Source organism: Monodon monoceros, unplaced genomic scaffold (assembly GCF_005190385.1).
Source record: "Monodon monoceros isolate NGI ecotype Baffin Bay Population unplaced genomic scaffold, NGI_Narwhal_1 Super_Scaffold_7, whole genome shotgun sequence".
Lineage (NCBI taxonomy): Eukaryota > Metazoa > Chordata > Mammalia > Artiodactyla > Monodontidae > Monodon > Monodon monoceros.
The window spans coordinates 66,013,361-66,027,891 of record NW_021703784.1 but is presented as its reverse complement, the minus strand read 5'-3'; the positions used below and the strand labels follow the sequence as shown (position 1 = coordinate 66,027,891).

Genomic DNA, 14,531 nt, shown 5'->3' with positions numbered 1-14,531 from the left:
CCTGGAATTTGCTGCCAGACGTAAGCACCCAGACTAACTTTTTAGTGAATCTTCCTTCTAGCATGTCAGTCCACTGTTTAATCCACTAATGGCTCCCTTGTTCCTCTTGAATCAAGTTCAACCTCTTCATCTTGACACTGGAGAACCTGCATGATTTAGCAATGGATTTCGGCCCCCGATGACCTTCTAATCTCACCAAGTCTGTCTGTTTACTGTCTCCCAGTGCTGCCATATTTACTCTCACCTCTAAGTTCTCACGTTAGTTTCACTCTGTTCACACCCTTCACCTGGAATGACCTCTTCCCTTCTGTCCATTTATCCGCAGCCTACTACTGCCTTCAAGATATAAACTAACCTTTCTAAGGAGCTCTGGTGCTCCCATTATTACATTCTTCATTCATCTAGTTTCTGACTAACCATGTTTAATCTGTCCCCAGTTCATGTCTGTCTTGGGTTGGCTAAGTTTTGCATACGTATTTTTATTTACACCACAACTAGACTTCAGGAAAGTGTCTTGAAAGTCAGGATCCTTGTTTATACTCTGAGTCTTTCTCAGTGATGGTCAGCTCTGGACACATGGAATACTGGTTGTGATTGGTTTCTCCAATACCACCTTCCACAAGAAAAACAAGGAAACTTTCTCATCTAGATAAAGGGTATTTCTCAACTTGATTCAAGGCATCAGTTTGATACCTGTACTTCCTGTTATACTTAAAAGTGAATTATAAGAGTATTCCCATTAAAATCAGGAATAAGCATGAATACCACTATTTAATATTGTACTAGAGGTGATAGATAATAAACTAAAACATTAAAAAGATACAAAGGTATATTTATTCATTATTTCCCCCCCAAATGAAAAATAAGCATTAGAACTATTAAGAGAGTTCAGCACTGTCTAAACTCAAACTCAAGGTACAAGAATCAACAGCTTTCCTAAACACAAGCAATCAATGATTAGAAACTTTAACAGGAAAAAAGAGCCCATTCACAAAAGCAATAAAAGTATAAAATACCTGCGGGGGAAAAAAAGCCTTACAAGAATGTTTAATTCAAATGAGGAAAAATTACATGACTTTCCTGAAGGACATAAAAGACCTGAAGAGGGGATATTCCGTATTTCTAACTGGGAAAACACATTGTACGTTCCTACGATATAAAAACATATTGTAGGGTTTGCAACACCATTCAAAATCCCAATATACGTTTTTATTAAACACAACACAAACTCATTCTATGATTCGTCTGGAATTATGAATCTGCTTGAGTGGTCATGAACATTTTGAACCAGAAGATTAATGAGCGATGACTTGCTATCAAAACATAAAATAAAATTTTGCTATAAAATGGTGTGGGTTTCGTGCAGGGATAAAAAGATCAACAGAACAGAACAGACATGTATAAAAATTTTATATTTGTTAAAGTAGCATTTCAAACAATAAGGGAAAGGACAGACTATGTGATAAATGGATGTGAAACAACTACCTAGCCATTTTGAGAAAAATAGGTAGATTTTCATTTCCCAGCTGTGTGGACAGCTCTGGTCTTTCCCTCCAGCTACTTCCTTCAACCTTCTGTACCCTGTTCTTTGCGGGAGAGGAGAATCTGTGTGAACTCTATCAACGAGGCTTCGTTGTCCTCGTGGTGGGAGTCAAGGTCAAAAGGGAGAATCGACAGGGAATCAAGACTGGGATCCCTGTGGGTCACCTCAGGCTAGTAGCTTCCCTTAACTGAAGTTCTCAGCCCCTGGGAGGTGGTGGTCTTCTCTGCCCCGTCCTCTGCACGCTCCTTTCGCCCCTTCAGACATGGGTGCTAAAGGCTCCTCTCACTTTTATTTTGGCCACACCATCACAATCAGACCCCTGATTCAACGACCCTTTGGCACCTCATGCGGAGCATGCCATCTAGTTTTTCTTGAGGCTTATTGATACCATATTATTCACAAAATTAAATTCCAGGAAGATTAAAGACCTAAATTTATTTTTAAACCTATAAAAATATTAACAATATGGGAATATATTTATAACCTTGGGTGTAGGAAGATTATTTTTAGACAAGATACAAATCAAAATTCATAAGAGGAAGGATGGATACATTTGACTAAAACAAAATTCCAAATTTTTGGATGATTAGATACTCATAAGCAAAGTTAAGAAAGATGGAGAGGAATATTTGAAATTTATAACAAAGTGTTATTATCTGTACCATATAAGGATCAATTTTAAACATATAGTTTAAATATATTAAATTATATAGTTACATATGTTTATATATAAAATACATAATATAAAATATATTTTATACATATAATATACACATATATTTTATATATAAATATATGGAAATATATAAACATCAATTTTTAAAAGAAACATTATTAGAATAATGGACAAGAATATGAATGGGCCATTTACAAAGAGGAAATAAAAATGGAATAAATATTTGAAAAGATTCTTAATTTAAATTACTAATAATCAGGAAAATATAAATTACCACAAGACACCATTTTTAACCATCAGATGGGCAGAACTTTAAAGAATGATAAACATCAAGAGCTGTTGAGGAACTTCCCTGGTGGTCCAGGGGCTAAGACTCCACACTCCCAATGCAGGGGGCCCGGGTTCAATCCCTGGTCAGGGAACTAGATCTCACATGCCACAACTAAGAGTTCACATGCCGCAACTAAAGATCCCACATGCCACAGCTAAAGATCCCACATGCCACAACTAAGACCTGGTGCAGCCAAATTAAAAAAAAAAAAAAAAAAAGAGTTGTTGAGCAAGTAAGGAAACAGGCTCTCTTGTTCACAGTCAGGGAGAGTGTTTAAGTTGGCAAGCTTTTTGGAGGAAAATCTGGCAGTGTCTATTAAAATTATAAATGTCCATCCCTTATGATCCTACTTCTTGGCAGCTACCATGGATAAAAACTTGCATATTTGCTCAAAGAGGTATGTATAAGGATGTTTATTATAGCATTATTGGTAATAGTAAAAAACTGGAAACAATCTAAATGTCCATCAACTGTGGAATAACTAACACATTTGCACAGTAGATTATATGCAACAGTTTAAAAACAGAGATCCATATGTTCTGACCTGGAAATATCTCTAATACCTTTTACTTAGTGAAAACCTATTTAATTTCAGGAGATCACGTAGACCATGATACCATTTGTGTAAAGGTTACTTGTATGTTTTTTTATATGTGTATAAACTCACAGATAAAAGTCTAACAAATACACGCCAAATTGATATCTATTGTTACTTTGGGGTAGAAGACTGTGGGATTTATTGGGAGAAATGTCAGGGATTTTTCACTTTTTTCGTATTCTGCATTTTTCTGTATTTCACTATTTTCTGTATTGTTTGAAATTTTACAATGTGAATGTATTTACATCTTACCTATAAAATGATCTCTTTAGTGAATAATTATAGATTACATTTAATTCCTTCAGAAAAAGATAAAAGAAAGGAAGAACATGGGGCTTTAGCATTAAATGCAAGTATGACTTCAAGAAACTTGCCTAATTCACTGAGACTTGTCTCCTCCTGCATAAAAGGGGGAAGTTTGTTGTGAAGATTAAATTAGACAAAGCCCGCTAGATGTGCAGCTGACTTCATGGTAGACAGTACTGGTTGTCCCTTTCTTTCTCCTCCATTTGGCCTGTGAGAACCTTTAGGGCCAAGATCTTAACTTCAGTTGCCTGTACACTTTGGATGTCTGTGCAAATAGAAGCTCAGTTACATTTACTGAAAGAATGAGTGACTGAACAAGCCACATTTGTTTACTGTTAATGGATAAACATATGTTCACATATGTTCATTGTTAACGGTAAACAAGAGATGCCTTTTTGGCTTCCAACAGGAAGATCAAAGGCTTCTGGTTTGTGAGAACAATAAGTCAAAGAAAACCAGAGATCTACACCAAAGGGATAAGGGTTTTAGAGCAGGAAGGTTCATCACACAGATCTGATATTGGAGAGCCCCTCTGTGGAGTGATAGGGCTGCCATGGGCAGGGGTGTGGGTACTGGAAAGCCAAGCTGAGAACCCGGTCTCCAGGCTGAGACTGAATATACTAATGGACAAAGGCCTGGCTGTATATAACAGTGACGATAGAACTCTGACCCACAACCTCTGCAGTAAATGGCCTGGGAAACCAAACCACAACGTCTGTAGCCATTAGTCCAGAACAGTTAGGACTTGGGCAACGATGTCAACTCTCTAATTTTGCCCCACTGCCTCCTCTATTTCCATCTCAGGACCAGTCAGAGAAAGCCTAATATGCTCTCCAAACCAATCACATCAGATGCTCCATTTCTAGTTAGCCCACCCTCAGCTTCCCCATGCCAACAAATCTCCAGTGAGAAAGTACCCACAATCTTCTCTTATTTTTCACTGTAAAGCTTTCCCACTCCTCTGCCTGCCTTTGAGTCTCTGTCAAATGCTAGTGATGGCAGCTGACTTCCTTGCTACATAGCAAGCTCTGAATAAATAGCCTCTTTTCTCAGTTCAGTGGTCTTCGTTTATTCCCACAAGGCCTTCTCCCACATTGCAACTAGATACTAGATACATGTTATATATTGGGACTTCTTATACATAAATTCTACTTCTAAATTTAAAACAAATCACCAATGTAGATTAGTGCCAAAAGCCAAACGTCTCAAGGAATCTGAGGAAGGATGCTCAGCTTGCATTAAACTAAGAAAAAAATAAATGATGTCCATACAGATGGCAGCAAAAAGAGGCCAAAGACAAGACTGCGTCTGGACAATGGACAGAGGCTTCCAGAAATCTCTGCAAGCTTTCTTTTTCTCCCATAAGGCAGGAACAGCTGGGTCCAGAAACTGCAGGGACTGGAGAGCCTAGATGGAATGCCTCCTTATCAGTCTCTCCTCAGGGCTGGGCTGTAGTTGTAAGTCTTTAGAAATGTCCACCTGCCACAGGTTCAGACAAATGAACCAAATATATACATAAGGCCTTAGGGGATTTAAAGAAGTAGAAGATGGTTGGGAAGTTCCCAGCCCCTAACTCCAGGAAAAAGGGTTTCTTGGATGCTGGCATTGGAGCCTTGCCTATCTATCTACCCATGACTCTTTGCCTGTCTGAAATCCTAAAATTCTCAGCATCACTCTATAGAGCCTTAAAATGTATTTAAAACAGGTTATAGCCACATTTCTCAAACTACTTAATGTTAATAGATGTCTCAGCAAAAAAAGGAGCTTTGCAGTCAAGTTTGGGAAATGCTGGGTGAAACCAAGTTAAACAGACTTCTTTTTTGGCAGGACTTTGCAAAACCTTCAATATGCTAATATATGTTGTGAATCTGCAAGAAGGAGATATATAGCATACAGCATCTTCCAAAGTTACTTAACCATAGAAATTGATTTCCTGCCCACCTATTTACATCTCCCTGAACATCATTCTATAACATACAACTTTGGAAGCACAGGTTTGAGATAATGCCACCTTTCATGGGAAAACCATCGGCTGGCTCATACCTCTCATCATCTATTGTAACTCACCAAGATGAGGATCAAGATGCCCCATAGCAAGCGGTGCAAGAGGGCAATTTTGATGGGAGAAGGAAGAAGACAGGATCATAAAGCAGAGCCTGGGGCCAACGGAGGTTATAGTCAGGTCTCAGGTCAGCCTAGCACAGCTTAAGGACAGGGGGTGTATTCAAGATGGAGGAAGCCAAAAATTATCCTCGCCCGGGTCGTAATTTTTCTTGACCAGCCATAGGATCATTATCTCTAGGAAGATAGAGAGTAACCAGCAGATCATTGCATGGGAAGAAAACAGAGATTCAGGTGATTGATTCTTTTCATAGCACTTTACAAAAGACCGCCCATAGTCCTATTTTAGAGTCAAGATAAGGGAGGGCAGAGAGATGATACAACTTGTCTAATGCCCCAATAAAGGCACTTTTCCTTCTGCAACCGCACCACGGAGACTTCGAGAGAGCACAGGAAAGGGGAGTGAAGTGTTCCAAGGATTCCCTTGTTCACTTACTTTAGAATCACACAGCCGGTTCCTGCAGGGGGCGCTATCCAGAACACCTGGATCCGCGTCCTCCTCCGTGGGGTGCTTTCGGTGACCGCAACGGGGCAATTACTCATAAATTGTGTTTCTTCTTCATCTATGATCTGTGGAAAACCAGTGGAAAATAAACACATTAAAATGCAATGTCACTTTGGGAAGTTTCCGTGTTGACACTTCCTTAATTTTATTTTTAAATCTGTCATTTTCTGTTAGTAGTTCTACATCCCCAAGACACCAGAACAGTGCCTGGCACAGAGTCCCACTTAATGCTTGTTGAATTAACATAAGGGCAAGGATGTAGCACCTGTTCTCCGCTCTCTGGGACCAGGATCTTATGTCAGCACTTTGAGGGACAGGCCACTAGGTGATGATGTTGTTCATTTCACTACAACAACCTGTGTCCCACTTCAGGGAAGGAGGAGGGTGGGGGAGAGATGATCCAAAGCAAACACTATATACCTAGACGTTGTGATTCAATTTTATAGCTTGAAATTAAAATGTTAAAAGAAAACCCCCCTTTGGAGTAAGTATACCAAAGTACATAAAGTCGCCCAGCTCTATAGCACTGTTTCCTCTTGCAGCCTCTCCTTTCTTAATTTGTGCCTTATACCGGTGTTCTCCCAAGTTAACCATCAAGATTTCCTATGACACTGCAAAAAAGCTGGTAGCCATTCCCATTCCACAAGGCTCTTTTCACCATTTCTCCGGCTTGCTTCTGGGTCTGCAGCCAGGACTTGCCTATCCCTCTCGTAGAACCACAGACTGTCAGACCTGAACGGATCTTTTGGGGGAAACCATCTAAATCCAATGGGTCTTAAGTGCCAACTCCAACTGATTGGTAGTAGCTGTGTCATGAGTGATGTTACTAACATTAACAGAGAACATTTATTGGGTGTTTAGTGTAGGCTAGGTACTAAGCTAAGTGCTTTATATGAATTACTCATTTAATTTTCAAATACAACTTAATGAGATCATTATATCCATATTGTATTTACTTTATTTAAAATGTTTTTTAATTCCTCTTTTTTTTAGGAAAGCAGGTAAAAAATTAAGTCACATCATATCCTTTCATCACTGTGCAAAGCAAAGGCAACGTTTTGTCTACCTCTATATTCTTTATACGTCTCTCATTTCCTTCCTTTGTTTACCGCTCACTCCTAAGTATTTAATATATGTCCTTCTGAATATCTCTATATACACATATACATATATTACATATATGTGTGTGTGTATAATTTACTTGAAGTTACCTAGAGTTTTGTATTTTAATATTTCTTTCACTTAATCTTATAATTTTGAGATATGTCAATGTTACTACATGTGAATGTAACACTGCTACTGATGCTGCTTAGTATCCACTGCATGCATGGACCACATTTTACTTATTCTCCCAGTGAGGAGCACTTAACTGACTTCCAGCTCTTTGCCTCGACAAACATTGCTGTAATACAAATCCTCATGCTGCTCTGCTTATGAACGTACCTGAGAGATTCTCAGCAATATAAACCACGTAGTGGGACTGCTTGGTTGTGAGGTTGTGGGTATAATCATATTAATTTCACTAAGTAGTTCCAGATTGTTCTGCAGAATGGCTTTACCTACTTTCATTCTATAAGCTATGCATAACTGTTCCCATTGCCCCATATCCTCACTAGTACTTGTGATTATTGGACTTTCTAATTGTTTCCAATCTGATGGATATAAAGTAGTATCTTGTTTTCATTTAATACTAGCAAATTTGAGCATCTCTTCATAAATTTATAATGTTTCTCCTGTGAACTGCCCACTCAAAATATTTACCGGTGGATTTTTCTTTTTCTTGTCAATTTGTAGGACTTTCCAGATATGAAATGCTCGTCATTTACGAATACCTTTCTGTCACCCAGACGTTCATCTTATCTTTGGAATTCTTCAATAATTTCCATCTAATCAAATTGATCAATTTCTCTCCTATGGCTTGCAATTTTTTGGTCTTGCTAAAAACACTGAGATCACAAAGATATTCTCTAGTATTTTCTTCTAGTAAGAAGAAAATATTTAGGCCTTCAATCCATTTAGAATTTACTTTTTAATGTGATGGAGTAGGGATCCAACTCTATTTTCTCCATACTGTGAGCTACTTCAAAACAAATTAGTGAACAGATTTTTTTAGAGCAGTTTTATACTCACAGCAAAATTGAGCAGAAAGTACGGAGAGTTCCCATATACCCCCTGTTCCCACACATGCACAGCCTTCCCCATTATCAACATCAGGCATCAGAGTGGTACATTTGTAACAACTGATAAACCTACAGAAACCTACACTGACACATCATCACCCAAAGTCCACAGTTTACATTAGAGTTCACTCTTGGTGTTCTATGGGGTTTTGACAAAGGTATAATAATATGCATCCACCACTGTAGTATTGTATTGAGTAGTTTCACTGCCTTAAAAAATCCTCTGCTCTGCCGATTCATCCCTCCCTCCCCACAACCCCAGGCAATCATCAAGCTTTTGCTGTAATTGCTTATTAGTTCCCTGAGGTTTTTTGTCGATTCAGATTTTCCTATGTAGACAACCATGTCATCTGTAAACAAAGACGGCTTTATTTCTTCCATCCCAATCTGTATATCTTTTATTTCCTTATCTTGTCTTGTTGTATTAGCTAGGACATCCAGTATGATATTGAAAAGTAGTGGTGAGAGGGGACATCCTTGCCTTGTCCTTGATCTTTGCAGCAAAGTCTCAAGTTTCCTACCAGTAAGTATGATGTTAAGTGTAGGTTTTTGTACGCTCCTTACCAAGTTAAGGACCTTTATCTCTATTCATAGTTTGCTGAGAGTTAGGGTGTTGGATTCTGTCAAATGCTTTTTCTGCATCTATTTATATGATCATGTGATTTTTCTTCTTTCACCTGTTGATGTGACAGATTACATTAATTGATTTTCAAATGCTGAACCAGCCTTGCATGACTGGGATAAATCCCACTTGGTTATGGTGTCTATTCTTTTTATACACTGTTGCATTTGATTTGCTAATATTTTGTTGAGGAATTTTACATCTGTGTTCATGAGAGATATGGGTTTGCAGTTTTCCTTTCTCTGCAATGTCTTTGTCTACTTTTGGTAATAGGGTGGTGCTGGCCTCATAGAATGAGTTAGGAAGTAGAGAATCGGTATAATTTCTTCCTTAAATGTTTGGCCGAATTCACCAGTGAACCCATCTCGGTCTGGTTCTTTCTGTTTTGGAAGGATATTAATTATTGATTCAATTTCTTTAAAAGATATAGGTCTATTGATATTTTCTATTCCTTATTGTGTGAGTTTTGGTAGATTGTGTCTTTCAAGGAATTGGTCCATTTCATCTAGGTTATCAAATTTGTGAGCATAGAGTTGTTTGTAGTACTCCTTATTATTCCTTTAGTGTCCATGGGATCTGTAGTGATGTCCCTTCTTTCATTTCTGATATTAATAACTTGTGTCTCCTCTTTTTTTTTTCAGTTGGCCTGGCTAAGGGCTTATCAATCTTACTGATCTTTTCAAAGAACCAGCTCTTGGTTTTATTGATTTTCTCTATTGATTTCTTTCTTTTTTCAGTTTCATTGATTTCTGCTCTAATTTTTATTATTTTTCCGGTTTATTTTAGATATTATTTGCTTTTCTTTTTCTAGTTTCCTAAAGTAGAAGATTAGATTATTGATTTAAAGTTTTTCTTCTTTTCTAATATGTACATTCAATGCTATAAATTTCCCTTAAGTGCTGCTTTCATTGCATCGCACAAATTTTGATAAGTTGTATTTTCACTTTCATTTAGTTCACAATATTTTAAAATTTCTTCCGAAATTCCTTCTTTGACCCATGTGTTGGTTAGAAATGTGTTGTTTAACCTCCAACTATTTGGGGATTTTCCAGCTATCTTTCTATTATTGATTTCTAGTTGAATTCTATTGTGGTGTGAGAGCAGATACTGTATAATTTCTATCTTTTTAAATTTGTTAAGGTGTATTTTATGACCCAGAATGTGATCCATCTTGTTGAATGTTCCATGTGAGCTTGAGAAGAACACGTAATCTGCTGTTGTTGAATGGAGTCTATAGATGTCAGTTAGATCCAGCTGATTGATGGCACTGCTGAGTTGAACTATGTCCTTACCGAATTTCTGCCTGCTACATCTGTCCATTTCTGATAGAGGGAAATTGAAGTCTACAACTATGACAATGGATTCATCTATTTCTCCTTGCAGTTCTACAAGTTTTCAGCTCACACTTTTTTTTTTTTTTTGGCGGCACGCGGGCCTCTCACTGTTGTGGCCTCTCCCGTTGCGGAGCACAGGCTCCGGACGCGCAGGCTCAGCGGCCATGGCTCACGGGCCCAGCCGCTCCGCGACACGTGGGATCTTCCCGGACTGGGGCACGAACCCACGTCCCCTGCATCGGCAGGCGGACTTTCAACCACTGCGCTACCAGGGAAGCCCTCAGCTCACACATTTTGATGGTCTGTCATTAGGTGCAAACATATTAAGGATTATTACATCTTCTTGGAGTATTGATCCCTTTATCATTATGTAATGCCTCTCTTTATTCCTGATAACTTTCCTTGCTCTGAAGTCCACTCTGCCTGAAATTAATATAGCTATTCCTGCTTTCTTTTGATTAATGTTAACATTGTATATCTTTCTCGTCATCCTGCTTTTAATCTATTGATATATGTCTTTATATTTGAGGTGGGTTTCTTATAGATAACATATAAGGGTCTTGTTTTTGATTCACTGACAACCTTCTAATTGATCTGTTTAGACCACTGATGTTTAAACTGATTATTGATATAGGCAGATTAATATTTACCATATTTGTTGCCTTGTTCTTTGTTCCTATTTCTGTCTTTCACACTTTTTCTGTCTTTTTTGGTTCTAATTGAGAATTTTATATGATTCTATTTGTTTTCCTTTCTTAGCATATCAATTATACTTTTTTTTTTTTTTTTGGCTTTTTAAAATGGTTGTCCTGGAGTTTTCAGTACACATTTACAACTAACCCAAGTCTTCCATCAAATAACACTATACTGCTTCAAAGATAGTGCAAGTACCTTATAATAACAAAATATCCCTAATTCCTTCCTCCTTTCCCTTATATCACTGCTGTCACTCATTTCACTTACACATATATAAGCATATATAGACATAAGCATATATAATTGAATACACTGTTACTATTATTATTTTGAACAAAGTATTATCTGTTAGATTAAGAATAAGAAAAATTAAAAATTTTATTTTACCTTCCTTTATTCCTTCTTTAATACTCTTCCTTTTTTAAATGGAGAGCTGACTTTCTGACCTATATTATTTTTCTTCTCTCTAAAGAACTTTGTAAACATTTTTTGCAAGACGGGTCTACTGGCGACAAATTCCCTCAATTTTTGTTTGTCTGAAGAAGTCTCTATATCTTTTTCACTTTTGAAGAATAATTTCACAGGGTACTGAGTTCTAAGTTGGTGGCTTTTTTCTCTCAACACATTAAATATTTCACCCCACTCTCTTCTTGTTTGCATGGTTTCTGAGAAGTTGTATATAATTCTTATCTTTGTTCTTCTGTAGGTAAGGTGTTTTTTTCCTCTGGCTTCTTTCAGGATTTTTAATTTATCTTTAATTTTCTGTAGTTTAAAAATGATATGATTGGGTTTAGTTGTTTTGGCATTTATCTTTCTTGGTGTTCTCTGAGCTTCCTGGATCTTTGGTTTAGTGTCAGATATTAATTTGAGGAAATTCTCAGTCATTATTGTCTCAAGTATTTCTTCTGTTCCTTTCTCCCTTTCTTCTCCTGGTATTCCTATTATGCATACGTTATGCCTTTTGTAGTTGTCTCATAGTCCTTGTATATTCTGTTCTGTTTTTTTCAGTCTTTGTGTTTTTGCTTTTCAGTTTTAGTAGTTTTTGTTGATATATCCTTAAACTCAGAGATTCCTCAGCTGTGTCCAGTCTACTGATAAGCCCATCAAAGGCATTCTTCATTTCTGTTACAAGGTTTTTGATCTCTAGCATTTCTTTTTGGTTTTTCCTTAGGATTTCCATCTCTGCTTACATTGCCCATCTGTTCTTACATGCTGTCCACTTTATCCATTACAGCCCTTAGCATATTAATCATTGTTGTTTCAAATTCCCTGTCTGATAATTCCAACATCTCTGCCGTGTCTGGTTCTGATGCTTTCTCTATCTCTTCAGATGTGTTTTTTGCCTTTTGGTTTGCCTTTTAATTTTTTGTTGCAAGGTGGACATGATGTGCTATAAAAGGAACTGAGGTAAATAGGCCTTTAGTAACATGTAGACATACCTCAATTTATTGTGGCTTCACTTTACTGCATTTCACACACTGCATTTTTTAAACAAAGTATTTTTTAATTAAGGTATGTCCATTTATTAGACATAATGCTACTGTGCACTTAATAGAGTACAGGTACAATGTAAACATAACTTTTATATGTGCTGAGAAACCAAAAATTTCATGTGACTAGATTTATTGCAATTTTTGCTTTATTGCAGTGGTCTGAAACTGAACCAACAATATCTTTGAAGTATGCCTGTGGTAAGGGGTCAGGGAGAGGAAGTGTTCTATAGTCTTATGATTAGGTCTCCATCTTTTGGTGACGTGTACCCCTGGACTGTGAATTTCACGTATGCGTCTCAGTTTCCCCCCACCACTTAGGTGGGACTGGATGGCTGGAGGGGGCTGGAGTTGGGTATTTCCCTTCCCCCAGATAGGCTAGGTTCTGATAAAAACTCTAGGAGGTTAGGCTCTAGTAAGATAGCTCCTCCTGAGAGTAGACCTTGTTGAGAAGAACAGAATGCCTGGTGTATTTAAAACTAGTTCCTTTCCTCCTCCCCTTGCCAGAAGCCCGAAGAGAATTTTTTCTCTGATATTCACTGTGAGGACGTGGTAGATCTCCTGGAGGTGAAGCCCACAAAAGTTATTCCCCCTCCCTGCCAATGACTGGGCGCCTCTGGAGTTTCTAACTCTCAGACTTGTCCACACTGAGCCTCATGCAATCCATCAACTGTAGTTCAGGTTTTCCTACTCTGGCACATGGAAATTTCTGCTCTGTTAAGTTGTGATTCTCTGTATCCTCCTGTCTGCCTCTCCAATTTGGGGGCAGCAATGTGCCCTGGAATCTCATTTCTCTGATGGCTCTAAAAAGAACTGTTGCTTTTTTGGTTTGCTCAGCATTTCACTTGTTAGGATGGAGTGGTGACCTCTAAGCTCCTTACCCGCGGGCCTAGAAGCTAGAAGTCCATACTGTGAGCTACTTTTAACACCACTCAATCCACCGTTCCTCCACTTTGTGATGCCACCTTTCTCATATAAAGAGTGACCATAAAATTTATTGTCCAAACAAGGATGAAAAAGTTTGTTATTAATGATCACAATATTCTGAGACAACTGGCAAAACAGACTTTTCCAGGCCAATGGGGCATATGTATACCAGGTTCCCAAACACATTGTTACTGAGCTTTCTACTCAGGTTCCCAGCCACCCCCACCATAGCACTGTAATATATTTCAATATCTGGAACGGCAAGTCCTCATTCCCTGCTCTTTTTTTTTTTTTATTTTTTATTTTTTCCCCTGCTCTTCTTTATCAACATTGCGTTATCTCTGTGGATCTTTATTTTTTCATATATGGTATAAACACTCTAAAAACTCCCTTGCTTCTCTGTCATTTTATCTTTTTTTTAATTTTATTTTATTTATTTTTTTTATACAGCATGTTCTTATTAGTTATCCATTTTATACATAGTAGTGTATATATGTCAATCCCAATCTCCCAATTCATTTTACCTTCTTGATGTGATAAAATCCCAGCCACTCACACCTGTGGAGCTCGGTGCTACTGGACAAAGTCATGTGATGAGGCCAATTGTCTCCTATATTAATTGACTCCTAGCCTCAGGTCTGCCCGGCTACATTGCTGTATGTATCTGGCAAACCATTATTACCTTTCCACTGTCAACGATGATGATTTCAAATCTCCAATCTCTCCAAACTTCCAACATTAATCTCTTCTTTCACTCTTACTGTATTACCTTGCCACTTACTTCACAGAATAAACAGAAGTCAGCAGATTTAAAGTCCTTCACTTTCCCACCTGCATTCACCCCGTCCTCCTTCATTCTTATTATAACAGAGGAACCTTACTTCTCTTTCATCTCTGCTCTGTTCCCATCCCTCTTCCTGACTCTAACAATTACCCCTTTTCTCTCCTCCAGGTTCAACTTTTGCCCCTGTTGAGTCATTCCCATTAATCTTGTAAGCACAGTTGAGTCTTTCCCATTGAAAAATAAAGACACCTTCAGTTAACCCTTCATCCCCCTCCAGATGTGGTGTTATCTCTCTTCTCTCCATCACAATCAAATAACTTGAATGAGTTGGCTATACTTCCAGTCTTCACTTCACATCCCACTCATCTTCATCCCAATCCCCGGTGTTTGGGGCATACATCACATTATTAAAACAGCT

General features: G+C 38.0%; 1 protein-coding gene across 1 annotated transcript in view; it reads right to left on the bottom strand.

Moving 5' to 3' along the window:
• The window catches only part of SPON1 (spondin 1), a 275,827-nt gene that overhangs the window by 191,021 nt on the left and 70,275 nt on the right, over nt 1-14,531 (bottom strand). Inside the window, exon 3 of the mRNA XM_029208778.1 lies at nt 6,012-6,145. Coding sequence (XP_029064611.1) covers nt 6,012-6,145 — 134 coding nt within the window. The remainder of the gene's footprint in view (nt 1-6,011; nt 6,146-14,531) is intronic.